This window comes from Onychomys torridus, unplaced genomic scaffold (assembly GCF_903995425.1).
Source record: "Onychomys torridus unplaced genomic scaffold, mOncTor1.1, whole genome shotgun sequence".
Lineage (NCBI taxonomy): Eukaryota > Metazoa > Chordata > Mammalia > Rodentia > Cricetidae > Onychomys > Onychomys torridus.
The window spans coordinates 1-12983 of record NW_023411880.1 but is presented as its reverse complement, the minus strand read 5'-3'; the positions used below and the strand labels follow the sequence as shown (position 1 = coordinate 12983).

At 44.1% G+C, this 12983-nt stretch overlaps 1 protein-coding gene across 1 annotated transcript; it reads right to left on the bottom strand.

The window, feature by feature from the left end:
• Window positions 1-320: 320 nt before the first annotated feature.
• CUNH2orf78 (chromosome unknown C2orf78 homolog) lies at window positions 321-5666 on the bottom strand. The gene is made up of 3 exons (XM_036175982.1): window positions 5660-5666; window positions 3505-4266; window positions 321-2206 (listed from the first exon to the last, which is right to left on the bottom strand). The coding sequence occupies exons 1-3, from the start codon at window positions 5664-5666 to the stop codon at window positions 321-323; spliced, it is 2655 nt and encodes an 884-aa protein (XP_036031875.1).
• Between the last annotated feature and the right edge of the window lie 7317 nt (window positions 5667-12983).

Below are 12983 nucleotides of genomic sequence, written 5' to 3'. Positions count from 1 at the left end.
ATAAAAGTGAGTTAATAAATAGATCATTTTGTTTACTATATGTAACCCTGGAAAAAGATAATGACAAATGTCTCAGAGGCCAATGTGTAACACACTCTGATACTATTAGAGCACAGAGTAGCACAAAGAGTTGAAGGTTCAGGAGATGACAGTTTTCCTCTCTCCCTTCATCCACAGTGAGGGACAGACCTTCACAGACTCCAGCATGTTCTTGCTGAGGTGTGTTTGAGGCTTTTTAAAGCTATAATGGCTGAGCTCATGGGGATTCCACTTCCTATCATATGTCGAATAGTACTATGTTTTGCAGTCTAGGCCAGGACTTACATGACATAGCCAAAATACCTAGAAATTTCCATATCCTTCTGCCTCTGAAGGAAGAGCTGCGGTTTTCCCAGAGAGGTGTACTTGGCAGCATTCTCTCTCTCCTGTTGAGCCAGCCTCTTCATGGCCTCCCTCTCTGGCCTCTGCTCTTCTGTGATGGGCTGTGAGATGACTGGCCCTGGAATGTTGACTTTCCTCCATGGAATTGGTTGTTGGCTCAAGTCTTGCAGTAGATATTGGATTTGAGGTTTGGGAGGCAACGGGGCCTTGTTCTTGTTATCAGAGGCAAGCTGCCTCTCGAGTTCAGAGTGAGATGATGCCCTGTAGGATACTGGCCTACAGACAGCTGGCTGAGGCCCAGTGCAAGACTGGATTGGTTTGGTTATGTTAGTTCGTGTGGCACTGGTAGCAACAGGAAGACCTGGCTTGTCAGAGACCATGCAAGAAGTGCTGGCAGGAGCTGGTTTGGAAGGCTTTAGTGTGGTAGACTGAGCTGAGTGGGAATGAGGCCTCTCAGGGTACACTGCAGGGCTCCTGTATGAAGCCAGGGAGAGAGGCTTTCTAGAAACAGGTCTTGCTTGTGGCATGTCCAGGGCTGGGAAAGGCAGAGGTACTAACTTGACCTTCCCAGGTGGGGGCAGCTCATACTGGGATGGAGATGGACACTCCCTGTGAGCATTGCTCTCTGGTCTCTGAGCATTGCTCGGGGTTTTACCAGGGCCTTGGCCATCACATGGCACATCCAGAAGTGATGTGGTGACTGGGCCTGTCCTGGGATCTTTGTTGCTGCTGTAGTTTAGCTGAGCCCAGGAGGAGGAGATGCCAGTTTTCTTGTCACTCTTCTTCCTTCCCAGCGGGTGAAAGACTTGCACGGATTCTAGCATGTGCATGCCGAGGTGAGTTCGAGGCTTTTTAAAGCTCTCATGGCTGAGCTCGGGTGGATTCCTCTTCCTCTGGTTCTTTGGCTTGGTGGTCTTTTCTTCTGCCTTGACTCTGTTCCTTGACTGCTTAAACTCCTCTGTTTTCTTGGAGTTGATTTCTCTGGCCCTCTTCATCTTGTCTTGCCCCTGAGCCCTAGCTCTAATGGGCTTGCTAGGTGTGGCATTCTCTACTTTGTCCTCCAGGTGCTTAGGCATGTTGTCAATAGCCCCTTCACTGGAATGAGCACTGACCCCAGCCTCTTTGCCCTTCACCAGGGCCTGGAGCTGGATTCTGGCCTGATGAGACCCATCAAGCATCTCAGAGGCCTTCTGACCATTGTTTCTCATTTGGTTCACGGCTACACTGATGATGCTGCAGCTCTCCTGGGCCTGATCCCTCCTGACTTCTTTGGATTGCTTAGCTATAGGATCTTGGAATTGGTTCATTTCAGTGAGGGAGTTGAAGGGTCCGGGAAGGTGACTATCTGCCACCAGTGTAGTCATGTCTGCAAAGTCCATGCTGGAGCCCATCACACCCTGAAGCACCCCAGGCTCATCCTGACCAGGGCTGTCACTTCCCAAGGTGGCATTGAAAGGAGAAAACTGCTGCCTTAGACTCCCTGAATCAGTGAAGTTCAGGGCCTGCTGCATGTTGGCATGTGCAGAAGGGAAAAGTGATGGGTCTTGGTGTTCTTTTATGCATTCATAGGCCTCCAGAGGAGTTGATAGGTCCTCTGTCATCAAATCCAAGTCGTTATTCTCTGTCAGTTCCAAGATTGGAGCAGGAAGCAAGGGCAGGATTTCTGAAGGACGGTCCATGGGGGCAGTTAGTGACCATTCCCCATGGACAGGTGGTTTCTTCTTCTGGACATCCTGGGTGCAGGCAGAGCAGAGGTCTGGACTCTGAAGCAGACAGAGTGTCTGGCCTGAAGCTGTCCATCCCAGGGATGTCTCCATTTTCACCACTGAAAAAGAGTCAAGGAAGAAGTCAGTGCCTGGTAAGTGAGGTGCTCCCCACTTTTCAGGACACCTCAGTACTAAGAGCCCTCCAGTAGGGGGAAGGCATGTCTATGAGCTCTGCTTGAAGACCTGGGACTACTCTGATATTTCTGGTAACAATGTGATATCATGTTTTCTCAAACGTTTGTGTTTTCCTCCGTGTTTGTGTGTCAAGTGCATGCACAGTGATCATGGGGAGGTTACAGAATTTCCTTGGGGTGTGTCCCTCCCTTTCTTTTTCTTTTCTCTTTGAAAGAGTGACCCTCATTTCCAGGGATGTTTGCTTTCAGGGAGGTTGTGTGGTCCATAATTTGGAAGAACTTACCCATGACTTCCACTCTTGGCATTACTCGAATGTCCCCAGTTGCCTGACTTTTTGAATGGGTTCAGGTATCCAAACCCAGTTCCTCACTCCAGCAAGGCAATCTATTCTACAACCCTGGATTTCCTCCAGCTCCACATTTCACAGTCTTGTTATTAATGATGGGAAAATTGGTTTAATAAGGTGAAATCTTTAGCTAGGGTTATCTGTGTAGTAGAGAACATATCCTAGTGATCCTGCATAGCCTTGGCGCACCTCTGAATGGCCATAGGAAAAGAAAAGGTGGGAAGGAGGGAGGGAGACAGGGAGAGAGAGAGAGAGAAGCACGGTGAGTGATAGAGAGAGACTATCGAGAACTCCTTAGTTCTCTTTCTTCTCATTTAGCAATTGTGCACTGGAGATAGAGAGAAAAGGAGAGAGAGAAGCTTAGCCCCAACTTAGCCATTGCACACTGGGACAGCTGGTCAACTAGACTTTCAATGCACTTATGCCTGTCAGAGAATGTCAGGGCCAGCACTTGGCATATGCAAGTAATACTTCTTCTAGGACAGTTTTGGAGGTGCACTGCTCTAGAGTCAAATATCAACGCAGAGAAAATATAAAGTGTTACCGAACAGAAAGGCCTTGGTGTCCTGTACAGCCCTGAGGAATAGATTAGGAAGGAGGTGATTGCTGTGTAATGGTGCATGGGACTGATTATCTAGGTCGGTGATGTGTGTGTCTGTGAAGGTGTCCTTGGATATGACTTAATGGAGGATGGATGGCACTCGTTGCCCTGCATTGTCAGTCACCATACAGACTGAAGATGGGGATGCTGAGCCAGCGCCAAGGCTGAGCTCTCGGGACTCCCATCCTTCCTCCCTGAGGACATGCACTGCTGAAAGCTAGAGCTGTGTCTCCTTTGAGTGCTGATCTCACTCCTCCCCTCCTGGCTTTACTCACCTTGAAGACTGGAGTCTGGCATGTCGTGAGCAGGTGTGGGATAGGAGATGGCTGAGGTGGAGAATGTTGTTTGGATATTCGTAGGCTGAATCTTCTTTGGCATCATCACCATCCCTTGTTGCAGGGCAGAGGCAAGACTCCCAGGGTAGGACACAGTGTCACAGGCTGGCAGGCACTGCCTGAGTTCTCCAGGCATCAGTGATCCCAGGCTGTTGAGGTCATTGTAATTGACCTGGATGCCCTCCTGGTAGGAAGGTGCCAGTCTGTATCCATGATTTGGCACCTGTGGTGGTGTTGCCTGAAGAAGGCTGGCAGACAGTGTTGGAAAGGAAAGGACGAAGGCATTGGGATCTAAAGTATTATCACGCGGGGCTGTCATAGACAAGGAGGAGAATGTGGTATTCTGGTCAGTGATAGTTACAGTGAAGTCCTGGACTGCAGCTTCCCTCCTGTCAGTGCTTCCCATGGGATCCCACTGGAGAACACCTGGGTAGGAGAGTGCTGAGCCAAAGTTGTGGTCCTGGTCAGTCAGTGCAGTCACCATGGTTGTGCCAGCTGGTAGGTAGGGGTAGGCACTGTCCATGAGCTGCTGGCAACAAGTGCTGGAGTCTGATGTCAGGAGCCATTCTGAACTCAAGGCTGGGGTGGAGACCCTGGAGAAGTTGCCCACACTTCCTGCTAAGGGCATGACCCTCCTCATCACAGGCCCTGAGTTCTGCAGAGCACATTCTGTCCAAAAGAAAGGTGTACTTTGGAAACTTTCTGTAGGAAGCAAGAGGAAAATGGCAAGAATGGTGAAAAAGAATGTGTGGTGCCTGTGAGCAGCTTTGTTACTTCCAGTTGTACTGTCTGGGTGAGTCTGAGACCTAAGTTCCCTCACAATTCCCAAACAAATGTTTCAGAATGTTTCTTGGTCCTAGATGACACTCATTTTATAGCTGCCTGTTCTTCTGTGTTGCCATGGTCTTCCTAGTTGTTCCACATTGACCCTTGCTCTTTTCTAGACATCAATCACTCCTCTTTGCCCTGCTTTGTCTTGTTCTGATACCTACTGTTACACTGCCTTACACCTGTGTCCTAGAACATAAGTGTTTAAAGACAGGAGAACCTTAGACAGCTCCTCATGCTCCTGCCTTTGTCCTGTTCTGTGCAGATCTTACTCTGTGTAGAGAGAGAGTCTCTCTACCTAGATCAGTCTGGCCTTGAAATCACACAGACTGGCCTGGCTCTGCATCAGAGTGCTGGCCTTGTAGTTTCTTTCCAAGTCCATTAGGCTTGGCTCTACTCTGAGCTTTCTTAATGAAATGATGTATCAGGAATTTTAGAGATAAGAACTGTATTTAGCTAAGAATCCCTTCCTCCTCTAGCTGCTCCTGTTCTCCACTACGTTTTGTGTAAGTCGTTACCTCTTCTTTTTATATAACCATTCAGCACACATGCACATATGACTACATGAATACAACCTGCTGATAACTTTTCATGTTGATTGCCTATGTGTCCTGTGTCATCTTGGGATTTCTAATGTAGTTTGGGGTTCATCTCTGAATAAGATTGTTTCTTAATTTAATAGTTGGTTAAATGGATTCTTCAATGAACACTTCCACAGTAATTGTTAATTCCTTGTTACTCTCCCAGTTGGGAATCCTTGTGAGAATTCACACACACATTGGTGTGTCAATTCTTGTCCAGAGAACAACTGACTGTGGAGTACCCGGCCTATGTTGATAACATCCAACACAACCAAATATGTGGAGAATGGTGTGGAGATGGGCTGGATAGAGTGTCAGAGCCGCCGACTCGATCGGGATATTGTTTTCTATATGTGACAGGAAACTTACCTAGCTAATCTCAACATTGTGCCTGCATAATAATGGCTGAGGATATGATAATGTCTTGTGCCTTTTTATTTAATCTGTGGTTATATGTAACACACAGTTCCAATCGACTTTTGTGTACATCCAGGGTCATCTCTGCAGTTTGTATTTTTTTTATTTCCATAATTTATAGCCCTAGTATGAACCAAATCTAAATGTGACATTCAATACCAGATATCTCAATCAGCACCAATAGTATAACCATTGAACAAAAGGTTAAAAGGATAGTAAAAATAAGGGAGAAGTGATCAAAAGACACATTTTAAAGTTTCTTTCCTTACCTGCCATGTTTGGAAGGAGAGTATCAGCAATCCGCAGTACAATGGAGCAAGAGAATTGGTTGTCCTTGTCTGATCAGCTGACCAGAGTGGCAAGTATGTCTGGTATCAGACAACACTTACTGGTCACTGGTCACTGGTGACCTGCGATGATCCCAATTTGTTTACAGGCATCGCCATGGCAACCCCAAGACCTACCAGTTGATGGTAGGGTTTGGAGGGAGAATGATGTCATAAACGGGGCAGCAGCCAATGGGAACATCGGATTCTGAGGGGACAGATGGCATTGGTTGGAGAAGATGCCAGGAGACTAACAGTAGCCATGGAGGCTGAAGTGTGTGCTAGTGAACGGAGGCAATCCTGGCATGGAAGTCCCCCTTTCATGAGGTTTAGTTCAGGGTATTGGCAGAGCTTCTTATAATGTTCATCAATGAATCTGTGTCTGTTGTCCCTATGAGGTGTCACCTTCCAGGAGAGAGTGTCCCTTCAGCATACACTGTACATAGAGTCAGTAGCCTTGGGCAGAAAGCAGAGGAACAGCTGGGTGGAGGGTACTCGGGTGAGAAACTGTATCAGTTGATCTGGTTTATGATCCCTCATCATCAGTCCATGAACCAAGGATGAGTTCAAAGGGCACATTGTGACTGTGCTGAAGGACTGGGCTGAGTTTATTGAGAGCATCTTGGATGATGGACTCCAAGAATCTTCCCTTTGGTTTTCTTCACCTAGAAGCCTTCCTTAATCTTTATTGGTCCAGGCAGGAATTGCATCTCTCTTCTCTGCTTTTCGTCACCTTTTAGTAGAGTTTGATTCTTGGACTACGGTGAACCTATATCCTTAAAGTGGATTTGAGTGTCACGGTGAACCTGCAGCAGTGGTCTAATGTTCATTGTGAAGATGCTTGTACTTCGATGCTGCTGGTAGTAGCAAGCCCTTGAGGGGTAACCCCTGTTGTTTGGGTGCTCATCGTGTATTTCACTCTGGTCTCAGACTCATGGGCATTCATTGTATCTTGCCTCCCTTCTTATAGTACTGAGGTTGTTATTCATTGATTCTGGCTGCTGCCTTCTCTCTTCATCCACAAGTATAATAGGTGTGACAGTTAGTGAAGCTTCTTCTTCCTGGTTAAAGTCTCTGCAGAATCCTGAGGTTCTACCATTCTCTGCCATGCTTTTTTTTCTGAGAAAAGTCTAAATAGCAATGGTACTCCTAGGTAAGGAAGGCATTTGTTGGTTTGTGGTAGTAGCTTACATGAAAAAAGCAATGTAGGTGCTTTTGTTGGTGTTGCAGCTCGGTGAATAGGGATCTTGGCAGTTGAGAACCAAGGAATCACACAAAGTCAACTTAACCATAGCAGCTTACCTACCTGCTCCAGGGAAAGCTTTCCCAATGTAACAGCTCTTCTTTGTTAGGGGAAGGTTTTCCCAATGAAAGTGTTACAGTTCCGCTCTGCTCTGCTCCACAGAGGCTAATGTTCCCTCTCTGCTCCTCTCCCTTCTGGCAAAAGAAGGCCTCACCCAAACCTCATTCAAGGGATTTATTAGAGAGGACGAATCCAGGAGGATGGCTGCCTCTGCCAGGATGGAAAAGGCAGTTACAACTGCACAGGTACAGGGCTTTTGAGGTCTTCATGGGGGAGTTTTTCCAGAGTGAAACTTTACAGGGTGAGAATTGCTCAGATTCCAATCCTTGAGTTTGGACAAACCCAGACATTCATTCAATTATGTTCTATACGTTACATGGTCATGGACTTTTTTTTTTTTCTGAGTGTGTCAGGGGCAGAGTGAGCCTTTTGACTGTGGTTTCAGGGCCAAAGTTTGGTTCTTTCATTGGCCAGTTTTTATCAGTGGTTTCAGGGATAGGGTGTGTTTCTCTGGCTGGCTCTTTAATCCTAAAATGTCACTTTACATTTTAAAAAAAAGAACAACCCATTTGCCATGTCAGTGTATCTTTACACTCAGGCATGTAATATTTTGTTAAAATATGGGGAAATCTTGTATTTTTCCTCATTTTGGTTTAGATTGTTATCACTCTCTTTCATCTCTCACTGGTGGGTTCATAGACTATAGTATGGCATGGGTGTATTATACGTTTGTCATTCTGCCTCACAAAGCACTACTATGACAGCGTCTGTCAGTGCTCCTTGAAAATGGCCCTGGAGCCTGTTTAGCTCTCCTCCTGTATTCACCTGAGCTGTCTGAACTTTCCCTTGCGACCCCTTTTACACTGAGCTGGTGCTGTGGCTTGCACTTACATGCCCAGGTCAGTAGATCTGTTCCTCCATGCAGAGTCAATGTGCCCTTCATCTCTTATCCTCTTCCATTTCCTTCTCTTCCTCCATCTCTATGTCCTCCTTCTGTTTCTCTACTTCCTCTTCTTGCTCTGTTTTCTTCCTTTACTTCCTTCTCCTTTCCTCCTTCATATTTCTCTCTTCCTTCTCTGCTTCTAAGCTCCTTCATCATCTCTTCTTCTTTGCCCGCTGTTATTTCCATCTATCCTTCCTTTCTCTTCTTCCATCCTCTCCTCTTATTCTTCCATCTTCTTTCTTCCTCATGTTCCTACTCCTCCATTTCCTTCTCTGGCTCCTCCTCTTACTCCATATCATTTCTTCCATCTTCCCCTTCCTGGCATGTAAGTCCCCCTTTCCATGAGGTTTACTCCAGGGCATGGGCAGAGCTTCCTATAAGGTTCTATGCTGAAGCTGTGTCTAGTGTTTCTTTGTAGTATCACCTTCTAGCAGACAGTGTCCCATCAGCATGCACTATACAGATAGTCATTTGTCTTGGGCAGAAAGGAGATGAACACCTAGGTTGGGGGAACTCAGGTGAGAAACTGTTTCAGTTGATCTGATTTATGAGCTATCAGCATCTGTCCATGACCCAAGGAAAAGATCAAAGGGCTCCTTTGTTGAAGGACATGACTAAGTGCATTGAGTGCACCTTGGATGATGAACTCCAAGACTCTCCTCTTTGGGTATCTTCTCCTAGAGGCCTAGCTTAGTCTGTGTTGGTCAACACCGGACTCACATCTCTCTTCTCTGCTTTTCACCCCTTTGTGGTAGGGTTTGATTCTTGGACCAGAGTGAACTTGTATCCTTACAGTGGTGGGCAGTATCATGGTGAACTTGCAGAAACAGTGTTCTTCTGTGCATCATGAAAATGCTTGTAATTGGATGTTGTTAGTATAAGCAAGTACTTGAGGGGCTGATGGTGAACCTTGCTGCACACTCTTTCAAACTTGTTGCTCTTTTGCTGCCAGACTTATGTACCTCTGCATGTTTTCTCTCCTTCTTGACTTTTGTTGTCCTGAGATAGGCAAGTCTCTGTAGCCCCTGTTATTCTGGAACTCACTGTGTGTGTCATCCTGGATTCAGACATGTGGACATTCTTTGTATGTTGCCTCCCTTCTTACAATACTGAGGTTGTTAGTCATTGAGTCTGGCCGCCTTCTCTCTTCATCCACAAGTATAATGAGTGTGACAGTTACTGAAGCTTCTTCCTTCTGGCAAGGGTCTCTGCAGAATCCTGAGTTTCTAGCATTTTCTGCCAATCTTGATTCTGAGATCAGGATAAATAGAGCATAGAGAACCTGGAGAAAGAAGGCATTTGTTGGTACTGGGTGCTGGGTGACATGAAAAAAGCACATATTTATTTTTCTGTATATGTATGGAAAGAACAATCCATTCCCCATGTCAGTATATTCTCAGACAGGAATGTGATCTTTTGTTGAAATATGGGGAAATCTTGTGTTTCCTCATTTTGGTTTACATTGTTTTCTTTCATTTCTGTCATTGACTGGTGGGTTTATAGACTGTATTATGGCATGTGTGTATTACACATTTATATACATTTCTTATTATAAGTGCTGGAAAGCTACTAATAGGACAATGACTGTCAGTCCTTACTTAAATTGACACTGGAGCCTATTTTCCTCTCCTGTTGTGTTCACATGAGTTGTTAGAACTTTCCCTCAGGACCTCTTAACACTGAGCAACTATTACATGTAACTATTACTATTACAGTTACATGCGCAGCTCAGTAGAACTGTTCCTCTATACATACTGTTTCATGTTTTGTAGTGCTTGGCAAAACTCTGCAATAAGACTGTCCTTTGTCATAGGTCAACAGGCTGCCTCCATCTTTCACCCTTGCAGTTTCCCTCATGACTGACCACTTGTCAGATAGTGTGACACATTCCAAGTATTAATGACTTAAAGTCAGAAGGTTCCTCTAGGTTCCAGGTTGTAGACCTTTCAGGAAGAAAAGTGTCCTCTTGTAGCAGCATAGACCCAAATGAGTAAAACATCACTGGGCTTGTGTTATTGAGAAGTCTGAGAGTGGAGAGAAAACAGAGGGATAGACAGAGATAGATAGATAGATGGATGGATAGATAGATAGAACAGTGTTCTATTTCTATTTCCCATTATTTATGTGTTTTTATTTTTAAATATTTGCATATTATTTTTCCTTCAGTGTAAAGATGAATTTATTTCATCTAACATCCTATAGTGATATTAATTTCCCCACTCTATTCCTCTAATTCTTTAAAACTAGTCCCCACTTCTCAGTACTTACTCCCTTTCTGTCACTTTTTAGAAGAGCAAAGGTTTTCAAGAAATAACAACCAAATATGATGAAATAAAGTAAAATTAGATGAATGTACACTTATTATAACCAAATTGAATGTGGTTACCCAATGGGGGGAAAGGGTCGTGAGTGATGGCTCATGAATCAGAGACCCATTTGTTCTCTGAGTTCAGAGTACCATGAAATTCTAAGCTGATTGCTATAATAATACACTGATAGGTATTTTTTGACTTTATATTTAGATGAGTAGTGTCTGCCCTTAGCCTAAGATTCTGGGCTATCTCGTTTCTGGTTCTTGGTTAGACAAGTGGTGTTGGGTGTGGTTTCCTTCTTGTAGGGTTGTGCCTTAAATTAAATCAGAAATTGGTAGGCTCTTCCACCATGTTCTGTGTCACCATTGCCCTACTGTAATTTTCAGGCAAGACAGATTAGGCCAAAGGGTTTGTGGCTCTGTTGATTTTCCAATTTCTCATTCATCAACCTGCAGAATACCTTCTCACACCAATGACCCTTGATTGTAGGAGTTAAGGCTCTGTGTAGGTACCAGCCTAAAATATTTATGCTCTGTTTGTGTGGGTTGTTATCCTAGGCAATGGAGCAGGAATGAGACTGGAAGGATTGGATGTGTGAGAGTTGTTGTTATCCCTTCTTCCTACTTGTTGCCCAAGAGATATATCTGTAAGAATAGCATGTGTCAGAAGGCCAGGTTTGTAAGTGTGTTCTGTTACAGAACTCGGGATGAGTTTGTGGCATTGGATCTGGGCATTAGAGAGAGAAGACAAGGTTTGTCTTGTAGGCAACCTACATGGGTTTCCATCAGGCATGGCCTGGAGACTTTCATAGACAGTTGACCCCATTATCAATCAGATTTCAGATTAACGTGTGACTGTTGATTCTCATGATGTTGCAGTTTTCAATGCCCAAACATTCATTTACTTCTTCTTCTTCTTCTTCTTCTTCTTCTTCTTCTTCTTCTTCTTCTTCTTCTTCTTCTTCTTTTTGTTAAAACAGAGGTTTATTTTGTGGTAACTTACAAATGAAGGGAGAGTTTGCAGGGTCTGTGAAAGGTATGGCACACTCCGGCAGGCAGTTTTCTATGGAGAACTCTGTTTGGTCTACCTCCAGTGTCCTCTGTCCTGGAACCAAGAGAAGCCTCTTCTCTTGATCCTTGGTCTTCAGCGTCCTCTCATAGCCCCACCTTGTAAGAGTGACCATTACCAAAGCCTCAATTTGGCGTTGGAACTTCCAGGCCAAGGCTGGAATGGCTACCCACTACATCTCCCCTTTTTCTCTAAATAAAAAGATTCTAACCTAATACAAAGAAATGGTTATCCAATATTGTCTAGTAGTAATGAGGGATAATGACCTAGATAAGTTGAAATTACAATCAGTGCAAACAATATCAAGCAAAAAACACATGCTAAGATCCAGGGAAGTCTAGAGCATAGGTAGGTGGCATGTTACAAAGATCATTCCAAAAGTTGTCCTAAAGAACCTGAGTCTAATACTTAATATATTCTATCTAAGATTACATACATACATACTAATTTGTAACTATAACTGCTAGTCTTCAACCACATCAAAGACCTGAGAAGGAATATAATAATAATAATACCTGAGAAATTGAGAAATGGGAGAAGGACACAAGCAACTTTTGGGGGTCTTGCAAGAGTAGACAGAGATAGATAGCAGCCTGGACAGTCACCTAAAGTTTCCCAGCATCATTGGTCCATTCAAATTGGCTACAGGCCTAGAGTATCTAACAGACCATTTTCAGAAGCAGGAATTCTGAAAGACCATCTATCTTATCCTGTCTTGGCAAAGTACAGTGGTCACTTTCCTGTGTCCCACTTGTCCACATTTGCTTCTTTACTTTTATAGTTCAGTTTTTTTCATCCCATGACTTAATAAGTGTTTTCTTTTCTCTTCTCTGTGCATAGGTCATCTTCAGGTCATCTTTTCAAATCATGACTGAGTGGGTATTAATTCCGGTAGTTTGTATGTTCAAGGAAAGTTCTGCTTTCTCCTTTAACCAAGGGCTTATTTGTGGTGGACATACCAATGTAGGTGAGCTGTCTGTCTCCTTGTGTGTTTAAATGGGTTATTCTATGCCTTCTTTGTATTTACAGTTTAAGTTGAGGATTCTATTCTTATTGTAGTGCATTAGAATGCATGAGAATTTTTGTTTTGCTTATGTGTGTGTGTGTGTGTGTGTGATTGTGTGTATATGTATATATGTGTTTTTTGTGTGTGATCTATGTTGCTTCTCCATGACTATGATAAAACACTGAGCAAAATAAAATTGGAGCAAGATTGAGTGTCTTTCTACTTATAATTTATAGCCCATTGTCTAGGCATCCAAACCCGAGTACAAGGCAGGACCTTGAGGCAGAAACTGAAGCAGAGACCACAGAGGATTGTTTCTTACTGGCATGCCTATTTAGGCTTCCTCAATGACCATTCTCATATATTTCTAGTCCAAATGTGTTTGTATAGTATTGCCCAACATAGACTGGATCATTGTCTATCACTTATTATTAAAGATCATGTTTCATAGTCAGTCCTAGAAGCTCAAATCAGGTAGGCAACTGCTGAATTGACTTTTTATCTTTCCTCAGGACTCTGGTTTTTGTTATATTAACAAAATCTCTGTAGGAGAGACACCTGCTTCTTCAGTGTTGTTGTGGAGTGTGTCAGATGTGTGCATAAACTCAAGCGGACGATGTGACCGTAGCCACGTG